The sequence below is a fragment of the Gallinula chloropus genome (genome assembly GCF_964237585.1).
Source record: "Gallinula chloropus genome assembly, chromosome: 2".
NCBI classification, from domain to species: domain Eukaryota; kingdom Metazoa; phylum Chordata; class Aves; order Gruiformes; family Rallidae; genus Gallinula; species Gallinula chloropus.
In genome coordinates, this window is record NC_140086.1 from 129,486,661 (window position 1) to 129,500,494 (window position 13,834).

Consider the following 13,834-nt stretch of genomic DNA (forward strand, 5'->3'; position numbering starts at 1 on the left):
TTCCTTTCTTAACATTTGAGAAGGATTTGACTTCATTGTTTTCCATAAAAATTACTTTGCGAATAGGCGCTGCATTTACATCTGCTGATTTAAATACTGTCATCTCTTAAATTTCTAGACTTAGTATGGTAAATCATGTTTTTCTTTTCAATTGAGACTTGGTAATTTGGAGTATTTGGGAATAGCTAGAAAGTAAATACTGTAAATGATTTCAATATCCACAAAGTATGGATCATTTTTCATCTGTAATGTGCCCCCCAATGCAGCTCCACTTGCCAGATGCCTCTGAATGGAATAAAGAGTTTAACTCCTATCATCAGATACAGTCGTGTGGTCTTTTTTTATATGAACAAGATGCGGGAACAGACTGCTCAAAGTACCTGTGGTGCTTCGGTCACGTTGCTTTTCTATCCATGACAACGACTGCAAAGGGATGAAGTCACCCACAGGTATTGCAAAGCTTCCAGGGCATCCAGCAGCCAGGTTGCAATGTTTGCATGTCCCAAGACAAGAAGTGACTTCTGTGGCTTATAATTAATCTTCTTCCTCTTCTGTAACGGGGCTATACTGTCTGTAGTACAACCCACAGTTCACTGCTTAAGTCTTAGGCAGATCACTTGGGCTGATCTGCTGTGGAGGGGACGCATACTTGAGAGTCCTGACCCACAGCAAACATGGCAGGATCTCTTAACAGGTTTGAAGTGAGATCTGAATTGCAGATTTTGGAGTGTTTGGGCCACTTTGTACCCAATCTCTGCTTAGGAGCTCTCAGACTGATGGAGCTATGTACTGAACATAGCCCTAGCAGCTGGGGTAGGCAGTAGTGAATGAGATGGCAACCTCTACCTCAGTCCTACTGCCACCATTCTCACACTGCTTGCCAGCAAGGGGGCATTGTCTCTCCATTTAGATCCTTGTTAGTGTTATTTGGAATGGAAATGAAACTTTACTGAATGCTTTGGAGCAAGGAGGGGAGCATCATGAATAATAGAATTCTGTACCTCGTGGAGTGGAAAACCAAATGCATTTTCCAAACTCTTGCCACCCTCCCACTTGTGTTCACAGCTCACTTACTGGGACCAGCCAGCAGAGAGGGAACTGAAGAAACGATGCCTGTAGCAGACACTACATAGAATTTCCCATGAAACACAACACCCTATTAAGCTCATTTTTCATGCCAAGAGTGAGCTGTTTTCCCAGGACTGGCATCCCTGCCATTTGAGCAACACAAGTTAAGCCTTCCTCTGTATTGCTGGTGTGACTGTGACAGCTAACCCCCTGACTGCTCTAAGCATTTGCCTAATCATGATGCTTTCATTTGCTTCTAACCTGCCAAAGCTTTCACTCCGAAGCTGCAAATCCAAAGGCATGTGCTCCCTGTGCTAATTTCCATTAGATGAAGTATGGATGCTGTGCCAGCTAGCATGGTCTTCCCGTGGTACTAGGGCACAGGATTTTGAAATGAACATGGGAAATTGTGGAATAAGCACTCAAGTTGGGCTGTAACAGAGATCATAGCTCAGCTGCTGGATGCACAGGCTACGTGATAATAAAGCTGCTCAAACACAGTGCAGGGAATTGGCGAAATGAAGACTGAAGTTCTGCCTTGGTAACTTTCTGCTGCTCATCCTGTCATCAAGGGTTCCTGCACAGAGCCCAACCCACACACACCTCTGCACAGGACTGAATGATGAATCTGTAGGTTTATGAGACAAGCTGCTTGGTGTTTTTATTTTACACAAATTGCCTGATCTGTAGGACTGAAACTGTTCCCCATTTTTTCCTTCCAAAAGGGGCTTAATGTTGTACAGTGCTGACCATCCAGGCTGTGTCTGCCAGCTCCTATGTCCCAGCTTCTCAGAGGGCCAGGCTGAAGGCTCACCAAGTCAGGCAGGTAACCTGCCTGGGGTATCACTGTACCTCAGCACAGATGATGGCTGCCACTGGTAAATTGGGGGGTGCAGAAGTTCTTTCCCTGAGCTTGCAGCTCTGCTTATTTAATGGCAACCAGCAGATCTTCAGTGTGCTCTGGCAGTAAATCCAGTTATACCTTATTATTTCACTGGTGTTTGTCTCCTCAGTTCCTTTGATTATTTTTGATTTCCTGTCTTAGTCTTACAGACCGTTACCCCTTTCCAGCTGTGAGAGTCCTGGTGTTCACACAAGCTGTTCCCTCACACTCTCTCTCTCTGTTCCTTTCTGGGCACTCCTTTGTTACTGTGCTCCCTGGGACAGGATACCATGTGCAGTTCTGGTTACTAAATGTGGCTTCACATAATGGTTTGATGTTTGCTGAACCGGCCTCTATTCATCAAGTATTACTTATCTGCAGCAGCAAAAGGCAAATGGTTGTAGGGAATGATCTAAAGTTACTCCTACGTATCCCTCCGAAGAGGAAATGCCTGATTTAGAACCCATCTCTCTGTAATACAGACAGCCAAGGTTATCTTTCCCCTGTGTGGATTACTTATTGACAAGTATGAAGAAACTTTCTTTGCAGTCAGACTTAGCACTGTTACCTTTATTTTGTGGGCAAAGTTGTTTTAGTTGCATAGTTTAACTGTGGTTAATAAATGCTTCTTGCCTCAGTTGCAGAACTCTGACACTGAAGCAGCGAAGAGGAGGTGAACTCAGGGGCAGTTATTCCTGAAAGGGCAGAGAGGCCAGGCACAAAAAGAAAACACGACCAGTCGGAAATGAGGGAGAAGGTTGGGGTTTGTGTTTTTGGTGGGTTTTTTTATTTCTAAAGCAGCAAACCACCCCCACACGCTTCCCCCTGTACAACACAACCACAGGACAAAAAAAATCCCAAGGTCACTTTCTTTGAATGTTACAAACAGCAGCTGCTGTGCAGGGAGGAGATGGAGCCAGGGCTTGAAGTAGCTTGTAAGGCTATGAGGGAAATGGGTTATTACCCTCAGGAAGGTCCTGCTTTGTATGACACATGGTGGCATTGCAAGCTTCTCTAGAAGGAAGCAATTCTAATCCAGCCCTGTCCTGCAGTGCAGAAAGGCATCTTGCTTTACATAGGCAAGTTTTGTTCCATCTTGAAGCTCTTCTAACCGGTTGTTGGCCGAAGAGGCAGTTGGACGAGAACGCTCTGCCCAGTGAGTCCTGGAAATGCTGAGCAGTAGCAAGGAATGCTCAGTGCCAAGGGCTCCCTTTGGAACTACCGTCACCTGCTGCAAGGAGCTGAAGGTTTACTTTGCCTCAGCGTCCTTTTTACAGAAACTGAGAGGAAAACCAAGAGAGGGGGCCAACTGCACACTTCAAATGAGCTGAAGGTTTTAACATAAATCAATTGAAGCTCTTTCAGGTTTTAGGCTGGCTTTTTGTTTTTACTAATAAAAACCAGACTGACCTTGGCTGAAAAACTGACCTACTGCTCTTAACTCAAGACATGTTTGTCGCTGCTGCTCTTGGCTGTTCTGTTCTTATCCACACCACTGTCTACTCTCCTTGTTAAACTTGGAGCATGACTTGCTTCAGTGTGACCAGGAGCAAATGGTTTAATACAAGAAGCCTCATCTAAACTGTGCTACTACTGGTAGTTTTACCTTGCAGTGCTCAAATTCAGTTTTCAACTGCCACTACAGGCAGGTCTTCCAAAGACCCTAGACAGAACAATTACTGCAGAGCATGAGTTCTCAGGCTAAGTAGCTTAAGCAGCTGTCTTTGCCCTGCTCTTCACTGCCATCTCTGCTGAGACAGCATCTCCCCCAGGAAGCTCCTGTATGATAAGGTTCCTTCATTGACATCTTATGGTTGGACTCAATTGTAGGGTCTCTTCCAGCCCAAATTATTCTCGTGATTCTGATAGTTTGTGTGGCCTGTTCAGAACTTTACCTAGGCACATTCAGTAAATACAATGTTTACACTGACCACCTGTAGTGACTGCCAGGTCAGTAATCAAGACAGTCTGTGTGTCTCAGATCTCTGAATGCCCACGCTTCTCTTTCCATTCAGCACCTGTTAAGTTCTTGTCTCAAGATGATCACTGCTGTCTGGAGTCAGTCCAAGTATAAAGTCTTGTGGCAGTGACTGCGGAGTTATCTGTGCCAACTGGTCATCATAGGAACCGAGCGTCCACAGCTTCTCCAGTTCATAAACCTCCCGTGTCTCTGGCAGCATGAAATGTATCACGATGCTACCTGCAGGGAACAGACAGTCACAGTCAGTTAAGGTGAACTGCAACGCACCGCTCCACGTCTGGCTGCACAAAGAGCTCAAGCCTTCCACCTCTCTTCTGGCTCTGTGTAACTCCATCAGCTGATGGAGGGCACTGCTTCAGTTGCTGGTTCCAGTTCTTCAACAGTGTGAGGAACTGGTCAGTCCTTCAAAAGGCTCCAAAGCTATAGCCAGGAGAATGACAGGGACAACACTGGTCTAACTTAAAACATTATTGCAAGACTCAAGCCCAAAGTGGTAAACTGAAGGACATATTACTTGAAAGAGTCCACTCCCTAAGGTTACAGATGGACTTTCAGCTTTCCTAGATTACCAACATCCAGCTATAGCCAAGTATTTTCCTCAGGTGTATTGCTCACACTTCTCAGGATTTTTTTAAATTATAAAAGTTCTTCTTTCTTACAAGTTTTCATTAATTCCGTGCAAACCATAGTAGAGAATGTTAATTCTGGTGTATTGCTAATGCACTTTTTTCACAGCTATGTCCTTAAACTTCAATCTGTTTTTCTGTTATAGCAGTACAGCAACCAGGGTTAATCTCACTGGCTGCAGTGCTCTTCACTCACCCGTTTTCTCTTTTAAGCCAAACCACAAAGCTAAAGGGCGATATTCTAGAGCTAGCACTGAAGGAGACATATTTTCTGGATGCAAAGGCTCTTGTGTAGTGAGTGTCACACGTGTAGAATGGAGCACTAAGCTTGATTTATTAGCACTGAGGTTTGACCCTGAGTCACAGTGTGATCTGAACAACAGAGAAGTCTGTACAGCACTTCACTACCAAGGCACATGCAATAACCCCCCCACTCCTCCAGACAGATATAAGCCTGAGAAAAATGATTGAAGTAGCTTTTCTCTTTCCACTACTATTATTTTTGATTTATTAAAGACCAGTTTTAGCCACTCAAGAGTAGCTACTGCTTTATTCTAAGCAACAATTATTTATAGTGACAATTTAGTGTATTGATGAGTTCAAGCAACAACTGGAAACCTAAACCAACAAAGTGTTGTGAGCTTCTCGCAGCAACCACGGCTCACAGCGAGATGCTTCCTTCACCAAAGAGCTCATGCAGAACTCCACAGTTACAAGATTCACAAGTATTTACCAAAATCAATGCACAGCCAGTCATCTGTCTCCTTCCCTTCGATGTGAGTATGAGGATCGCTTTCTTCTTTGTGGTGCTTGTACTGAGAGAGAAACAATGGCAGAAAATGAAATACTTCACATGTATGAAAAAGCACTCACTCAGACCTATCAGATAAGCTGGATTTTGCTAAGTTGCCTACAGTTGTTTTAAATCTGAAGTGGGTTAGACCATTTAATGTTGCTTCTGGGGCCTGCACAAAAGAAACCCCACAACAAACAAACAAGCACACTCACAAACCCCTTGCAGCAGCGGACAGTAAGTACAGATTTCTCAATGGAATTTAGTATCAAATCTGGAATTCTAACGCTCAGAATTCCCACAGTTGTCCATGAATTTTATAGGTGTCCATTTTTCCTCAAGATGAATACTGAATGCAATAGCTTAGCATTAGCCTTTAGTCATAGGTTCCCATTACCGCTACTGCCATTACCACTAAGTTTTATTTTCTTCCCACTACCTTCCACTGCATTGGGTAGTTAAGGATGGAGAAATGGAGATGCCAAGGTTATCCCCCTCTCAGATGGGGGAATGGGGAGAAAACAGGTTTCAACCCATGCCATAAGGAAGGCCTGCAAACGAGCCTCCTGCCTTTCGAGAGCACGTGCTAGCACAGTGGGAGATGGGGAGACAGCAGGACCAGCACTCAGGTTTCCAAGTTGTGAGGCACTGTGAGAGAGTGAAGGGGACAGCACAAAGCTGGACTGCAGAAGCTCTGCTAGGGCAAGGCAGCTGGTGCCCTGACACAGTACCTTTCCTAGGTGCCAGCCTGAGAAGCCCAGCCCTCCCCACCTACTACACAAAGAACCTGAGCACCCACTAGAGCTGAAGGTATTCAACAACTAGAGGCTCTAGGACTGTGGCTTTTGGATCTGGCCACAACCTACTTGTTTCTTCACAAGAAACACCAATAGAAAAAAAATTAAAGTGGAATAAAGTCAGCTGCATCTTGACAGAGCACCTTTATTCAAAATTCTATCTTACTTCTAGATGTGGCAGCCAATCAAATAAAATATGGAAATCTTTTGCAAGCTGAAGTTAGCACCCAAACCAAACCACATTTATTTCAGCACAAAGGTACAAGGAAACTGGGTGAAGCTGCAGCGCCCTAACAGTCCTTTCTGCCATGAAAGACAAAATACAAAGTAACAGGTTGTAACGGCATGGCTGGCCAGCAAATGAGTTCTACTTCACTTAGGAAGCAGTTGCCACAAAATGCAACTGCTCCTGGTCACTCCCACACAGTGCCAGCTGCCAGAAAACGGCCCCAAGTTTGTAAACCACAATGGAGAACCTTCACAATGTACTTCAGAACAAGTTCTACCTTCCTTTCTTTATGACAGCTTGTGAGATGTCCTCAAAAGCAGGTAACTGTCAAGGACTCTCTGAAAGTCTGCTTGAAACCCCAAAGCACGTGGCAGGCACTGGCAACAGCTGTGTAACAGGGTTGGAAAGGCTGATCTCCACATTTCCTTCAGCCTCCTCTTTACAGGCTGTTAACGGTGAACAGGCAGAATAAAGCCAAGGGTCAGTTTCTTCCTCTGACACAAAACCAGGCAGGAAGGGGTAAGCAGTGGCTGCAACTTTGCCATTTACAAGCTACTGGAAGAGAAGAAGGAAGACTTCATGCTACACATGTGAGTAAATTACCTGTTACCGTAACGTTTTACACACTGTAGAGGTAAGGCCAGCCAGCTGCCTAGCAGCAATCCCAAGGCCTACTCTGCTTCACTTCTTAAGCTTCAGGTTACTTTTTGCCTAGAAAACTTTCAACGCCAGGTAAGCTCAGTCAGTCCTGAGTACTTGGCCAGGCTTCCCGGTTTCTCGGGATGCCCAGGAGACCGCCGTGCCTCCCCAGGCTGCTCTCACAGCCACCAGAGGGAGCAGTCAGTTTTTGGAGGGTGGGTGGCGCTCCCTGGTATCCCCTGGTCTGGAGGAGATGAAGAGCTGCTGATTTAAGGCTAGCAAGTTATGCAAGCAATAGAGTACACGTTAAGTGCTTAAATTTAGTACATTCGGATCACAACTTCGAACTTGAGGCAACTTTTTAGTATTTTAGTTTGCAAAGACGTGTTAGTTCCTGCAGAGAACTCCCTCCACCTGCTCAGAAGGGCACCCAAAAGCAATACTATCTCCCCCTCTCGTCTCCCTGCCAGTCCAAGTGTCAGAGCTGACACCAATGGGACAGGAAAGAAAAATAAAAACCAAGAGCCCAAGGAAAAACGGGGTCAGGAAGGGAAAGAAAGCACATGAAGAGAAGGCAAACCACAGGTCAAGTACAGACACCTGAGATGTCCTGTTCCTCACACCATGCTTTGGAACAGTCTGTTGGCTCTTTTCCAGCCAAGTTCCTCCCTCCCCAAGACCAGTCCTTATCCCTGTGCTCCACCTGTGTTGCTATTCTGACCTTCATTTTTGTAATGGAAAGTGTACATTCTGCCAAAGTTCAACACTGAAAGATTTCTGTGCACAGATGGCTACTGCTTCTCCTTTCCTCCTCTGCATGCACAGTACAGTGACTACTAAGTAGCAGTTTGCTTTAATAAGCCCATGAGGGCACTCTGTACCTGACAGCATGCCATCTTTTTTTCTGGCCTTATTATATTTCCAAAAACCTGGAAATTTTAGGGATTAGGGTTTGAGAACAGTCAGATTAAGTTATTTTGACTATGTGGGAATAGCTATAAAGCTTACTGGACAGAAGACAGAAGTAGGCAGAGGTCATCATCATCACTTCACTCTTGTTCTAGGCACCAAACTGTGCTCATGACTTCACTCTTCTAAAGACAGTGAGGTCTGTTTTAAAACATATTCTTTACACTTTGAGTAGTATCACCAAAGGAAGAAGATACAGTTAGCTGCTAGATGTATTCTGAGCTAAATGACACAGGGATAATTACTTTCATCTTGCCTGGTATATCCTCATATCTGCAATCCCAGGAAAATTCCTTTCACATCATTTAAAACCATTCCACAAAACCCAGAGTGCAGCAGGAACTGTCTTACCATCTTCAGCATGTAGTGTGCCATTGCATGGAGATGTCGTGGTGAAGATCCGCTCACGACTATAAAATAATTACAGTACTTTATTTCTGAAGGCAGCTGGATGACACAGATGTCTTTAGCATTTTCCTGCCTCAGCAAAGCTACAGCAAAGTCAATGTTGAACTTTGGAAGAACAGTATCTGTAACAGACAGAAAAAAATAATACAGTGACAAGTTATCTTCTTAACAGCAAAAATCAGCCACTTAAGAAGACTTAAACTGGCAAGGAGCTGAACTGTAGCCTGAGCTACCTACTCACCATGGAATTCAGTTTGATACTGACAATGCAACAAGAATATCTTTCAAACCATCAAAGTGTGGTAAGCACACTTCTGGCAAATAAGATGCTATCACTAGATAGAGCAGTCAGCAAACATCAAGGTTTCTCTTGGGTAACTTATTTCTTGTTGTTAATGGGTAAGAGTCAATGCTACTATCAGATATTTGTCAATCAAGATAAATGAAACTAAGTACTTCAGCAAACATTATTAAAACAACAGACAGAAAGAAAAATATTTCAGAACAATTCTTTCAACAGGCCTGTCATAATACATGGTGGTGAAATTACTCTAAAATCTGAAGTAGATTAAATCTGTGTAAGGAAAACAGCTTATGTGAGGCAGTGTGAAGATACTTTATATCTTCATACAGAGTAAAGCCAAGTCTTTTTCCCTAGTCTGTTCTTCCACAGAGGATTGGGATACTGTAGACAAAGCTTCAGGCCTTCAACAGTTTAAGACAGACAGTTTAGAAACTTGTAAATTAGTGCAACTACCTTCTGTTCACACCATGAAATCAGTTTATTTCTAGTTTTCCCTAATTAGGTATGTGCATACTTAAAGAATAATTTGAATCTTTCAGCAATCCATGTCTGCCACTATAAAGTGAACGTTTGTGCAGACTGAGCATCAGCGCACAGCCAAGCTTTGTATTTACCAATATAAAGAAAAAGCCAAACAAAAGAACAATAGCTACATATAATTATATGCATGAATGGGGATATGAAATTGGATCAGATGTCTGTAAATGAAAGCCTTTGAGCTTAGGGACTCATGCACTCTTTCAACTCTGCTGTGGTCACACATGCAGAAAATTAGCAGTGGCCACAGCTCCTCCAGACGCAGCGGTTACAAAAGTTAAATATTTGCCTGGTAGCCACATGTGAAGTCTCTAGTGCCTACTTAAGAGAACGAACGGTCTAAACAACCCCAGGCACACTGCCACACTGAATGTCACGCTCAGATCCGGGCTGCAGATCCCCAGCACAGCTACAACAACAAACCCGATCTCTGTGCACACACTGCTTACGCCCACAGCCAGCCCTTGCCCTGTGATCTGTACAGTGAAATCACTCCACGAGCGTTCCACTCGGCACCACTGTCCTCACAAAAGTTCCTCCACGTGCCTACACACAGGCTCAGCCCGTGCTAGTCGCCGACCCCCCCGCTTTACAGCGGGGGCGATGCTGGTGCAGCGCCAATGCTGACCCTGAGCCCCACGATCTCGGCCGAGGTAAGGATGATTCCACGGCACCGGGCAGGCCCGGGATCCCCCCGCAGCTGCCAAAGGGGATTCCGTGCGTCCCTAACAGTTAGTTTCACCCCCGGGGCGTTCCACTTCACGCAGGGCCGGAGGGCACCGGGCCCGGGGCCTTCGGGTCGGCCGTCTCCCTGCCCTGCTGCCTGACGGCCACGCTCGGGCCCGCCAGGCTCGCGCCTTACCTCGCGTGGGGGCGGTGACATCACCTCAAGCGGCGTTCAGAGCTGCCAGCGCCTTGCCAGCGGGGAAGGGCCTGCTCCACACACCCCCTCCCTCGCCCAGCGAGGCCGCAGGCCTGCGGGAACCCTCCCAGAACTCTTTGGGAATAATGAAGCTTATAGCCATGGGATAACGAGGCCTAACGGGAAGCCGAAAGGACCGCGGCCGGTGCCAGGCGCCGGGAGAACCCGCGGGTTACGCCGGCAGCTCGCCACACCGCGGCCAGGCCGCCCGTCGCTGGGCCCTACCTGCCGCCTGGCGCAGTCCCGCCGCCGCCGCCCCCAACGACCCGGCTCCGCCGCCTCCCGCGCCCCGCGCCGCCGCACAGGCCCCGCGGAGCACCCCGCACACCCGGGGGAGCGGCTCCGGCCACAGAGCGCCACACGCCGCGGCGGAGATCGGCGGCAGCAACCGGCGCCCCACAGACAATGACCGCCACATGCCCACCGACACACACGGACACAGCGGCCCGCCCCCTCCCTGCCACAGCGCCCGCCGATTGGCCAGCTGCGGAGACGTCCCTCTCGCCTCACTGGTGCATCCTGCCGCCGGTCGGGCAGGACGGAGAGGCGCGTGCGCGGTGCCTGCCTTGAAGCGGCGGCGGGCTGAGGCGGCTTCCGCCGGCCCCCGGGAGCGCCTGGGACCCAGGGGCGCTCGGCCCCGAGAAGCCCCACGGGGAACGGGCGCTGACTGAGAAGCGGCACCTTTCAAAGCAGCGGGCGTTGGGGCCGCTCTGCTTAGTCCCCGTGTGGCCCAGCCGCGGGTTGCCCCCGCTCGCCCGTCAGAGTCCCGGTGCCGGGGTTTGGGCGTGTGGATAGGAGCGCCGGGGCGGGCAGTGGCTGGGCCTCCTCTTCCCCGCCCCTTCCCCGCCCCTTCCCCGCTCTCTGAGCGGGGTCTGAGCTACCAGGCGGCGGAGGCAGGGACGAGCGGGACCTGCGCACCAGTAGCCAGCGTTCTGCTGTGATGGTTTTTTGGGAGGCTGAAGAAGAGCAGGAGCAAAGCGTGGGCACTGCCATACCAGCCCTGAACCCGCGCCCCAGTTCGAGCCTTCTGAAGGCTACGGGTTTGCCTAAGAAGCTGCAGCTGGTGTGAAGCTAACACGTTTTTCCTTGGGAAACAGTGTTTTTACATCCGTGTAATTCCCACCACAGCATTAATGGATGCATGGCAGTGACCTTGCTGTATTTGTTTTGTTATGGTGAATGTTGTTATAAGTTAAAATGCTATGGCCTGGCAAGGTCAAGCATTTGTATTTTACTGTCAGTAAAATAAGTTTCTCTTCCCCCTCCCTGCTTCCCCTGGAGATGTTGGCGTTTAGTCTGATAGTAAATGAAATAATTACTCCAGACTCTTTTCCCTTCCCTCGCTGAATATGATGGTAAACTGATGCTGTTAAAAGGCATAATCTTGTGAATAATAAAGACCTGTGGGAATAAAAGCTTTAGCTTTTAAGGAAGGTCAACTGTGTTGCAGAATGGTGGAGGTGGTCAGCTATACTAATAGGCCATAGCATCTGGATGTCTCTTGCAAAGTTTAGTTTGAGTCCTCTAGAATTCCTTCAGGGCTGGTAGTTTTTAGCCTTAGTTTCAGTTTAGAAACGCTTTCAGTGAGAGAAAAAAAAAAAGCTACATCTGATCAGGCACGTAGTTGTGTGATACAAAAAGTGTTCAAGAAGATGAGAGGACCAAAACAAGTGGTTGGAAATAATACTTCATTTTTTAAAGTAATTGGCCAACTAATGTTTCCATTTCTCTTAAAGACAGATTTGAAAAGACATTTTAAGGATGATATAAGTTTGATGTCATTCCTTGATGTTAACTTCTACAGAGGGGATGCCTGAAACCTGTATTTTGTAACATTTACTGACATTCACAAATCTGTTGTTTGTCAGCTGTTCTTGCCTTTGAAGGATATGAAGTTCATTTGTATCCTGATCTGTTCTGAAATTGGGCTCATCAGCTGTCATCTGTTTGTTAAGAAAGCCTCCTCACTTCTCAGATTTGTGATGCCATTGCTCCGAGTACTCTTGGAGACTGCAGAAATACCTGGATAACCACAAATGAAACAAGACTAAGGCAAATCCAGTTGTATAAATACTGTTTTGATTGGTATTTAGGCAACTCATCAAGTTGATTATCTGACAGTATCTCTGAGACAAAGGAAATACACTCTTTAAAATCATTAGTTGTTTTATTTGTCAATGCAGCAGTTAGATTCCATTGTATAAAAGAGGTATGAAATTGAAATTACAGCTGAAAAGGTAAAATCAAATTACAAAAATATAAAGGAACAAAGTACAAGCTATTGTCTATGCTTAGGTTAAAAGATAATAAAAGTTAGCCTGAAAGCTGTTTCCTATGCAAAAGCTTAAGACGTCTCTAAGCTCCTAACATGCGATATTTTGCTGAAACAAGGTGCTTTCTGCATATATCCTAGGTCAGTGGCAGCCCTTGTCATCACTGACCTGAAGTGTTACAGCTGTGACATTTAACTTTTTCATGCTGCATTACACATCTTAACCCTTCCACCAAACCCATCCTGCCTCGAGCTAGAGCAACAATTGCAGTCCTTCCTGTCAGCAGAGGACATGGCATGCAGGCAGGGGGTTTTTGCAGGAAACATGTTCTGTGTTTAGGTCAGAGAATAGTTTTACATGTCCAGTTACGGTTAGACAATAGGATGTTAACATGTAAGGTCGATTGAACGATGGCAAATATGGTGCTTTAAATAACGTGACTGAAATGGCTATGAAAGAATGAAAATAATTGGAGAACCTGGAAACAAAAGAAGAAAAGACACTGTTGAATTTAACAACTAATCTCACAGGGATGTTTGGATCTGTTTGGTTTACATCCTTAAATCACTTTCCCATGCACTTGAGCAACTGGTAGTGAAGACTAGATTCGTATTATGATGACAAGTATTTGACAGGTCTAAGATAGCAGGAAAATCTGTTTGTGCTTGTGTATTGCCTCAAGAACTGAGAACAATATGTGTCAGAGACAGGTCCTGTCCTGTTCCAAGACATAGTAAATACAGTAATTATATTGAAATACAGATCTTTAAAGTATTCAGTGTTTAGAAATGGATTGTGCCCAGCCCCCACTGAAAGTTGACGTCATTCTGATTATACCCTTTAATATTAAAAACAAGGCTCTTAGAGAAAATGAACTCCTTAAAGCCTTTTTGGTCTGTTTTCTTTTCTGAGTGAACCTTTCTAGTGACATCTTCCCGTCTACAAATAAAATGCTCTCTTTTTCTCATAATCCAGTAACCCAGCCTTCAGCAGTTTGCTTCTGGCCTTACACTGTGAGATGCCACGATGCAGAACGATAAGCATTAATGGCCAGCAGACTGGACCACTTGGAAAAGGCCTTAACTTGAGTTTTCTTAAGACAAAATCACTGCTAGAGGGAACAAGTGAAGGCAGGTTGATTTTGCAAAAGTTTACACTTACTAAGCTGCATCATGCAAAAGCAGAAGCCAGAGTGTCGTGCTTTATCTATGTTGAGGTTGTCATCTATTTAAGTGATCAAAGACGGAGGGGTGGAGGAACAGGCAGAAATCAATGTATCTTTACAGCAGGAGAGGAGTGAAAAGAGAAGGGCAAAGGGAGTTGGATGCAACCCCTTCCTGCTCAAACCCTCGTTCTGCTGGCTGTTGTGCATATCTGTACTCTGGGGAGGGGTAGTGCCAGTTCA

At 46.0% G+C, this 13,834-nt stretch overlaps 1 protein-coding gene across 1 annotated transcript; it reads right to left on the bottom strand.

The window, feature by feature from the left end:
* Positions 1-2,640: 2,640 nt before the first annotated feature.
* Positions 2,641-10,574, bottom strand: MALSU1 (mitochondrial assembly of ribosomal large subunit 1; the record flags this gene model as incomplete). Its single annotated transcript, XM_084260674.1, has 4 exons — positions 2,641-4,151; positions 5,292-5,373; positions 8,337-8,515; positions 10,382-10,574. The coding sequence occupies 4 exons, from the start codon at positions 10,572-10,574 to the stop codon at positions 3,973-3,975; spliced, it is 633 nt and encodes a 210-aa protein (XP_084116800.1). The 3' UTR covers positions 2,641-3,972.
* Positions 10,575-13,834: the final 3,260 nt, after the last annotated feature.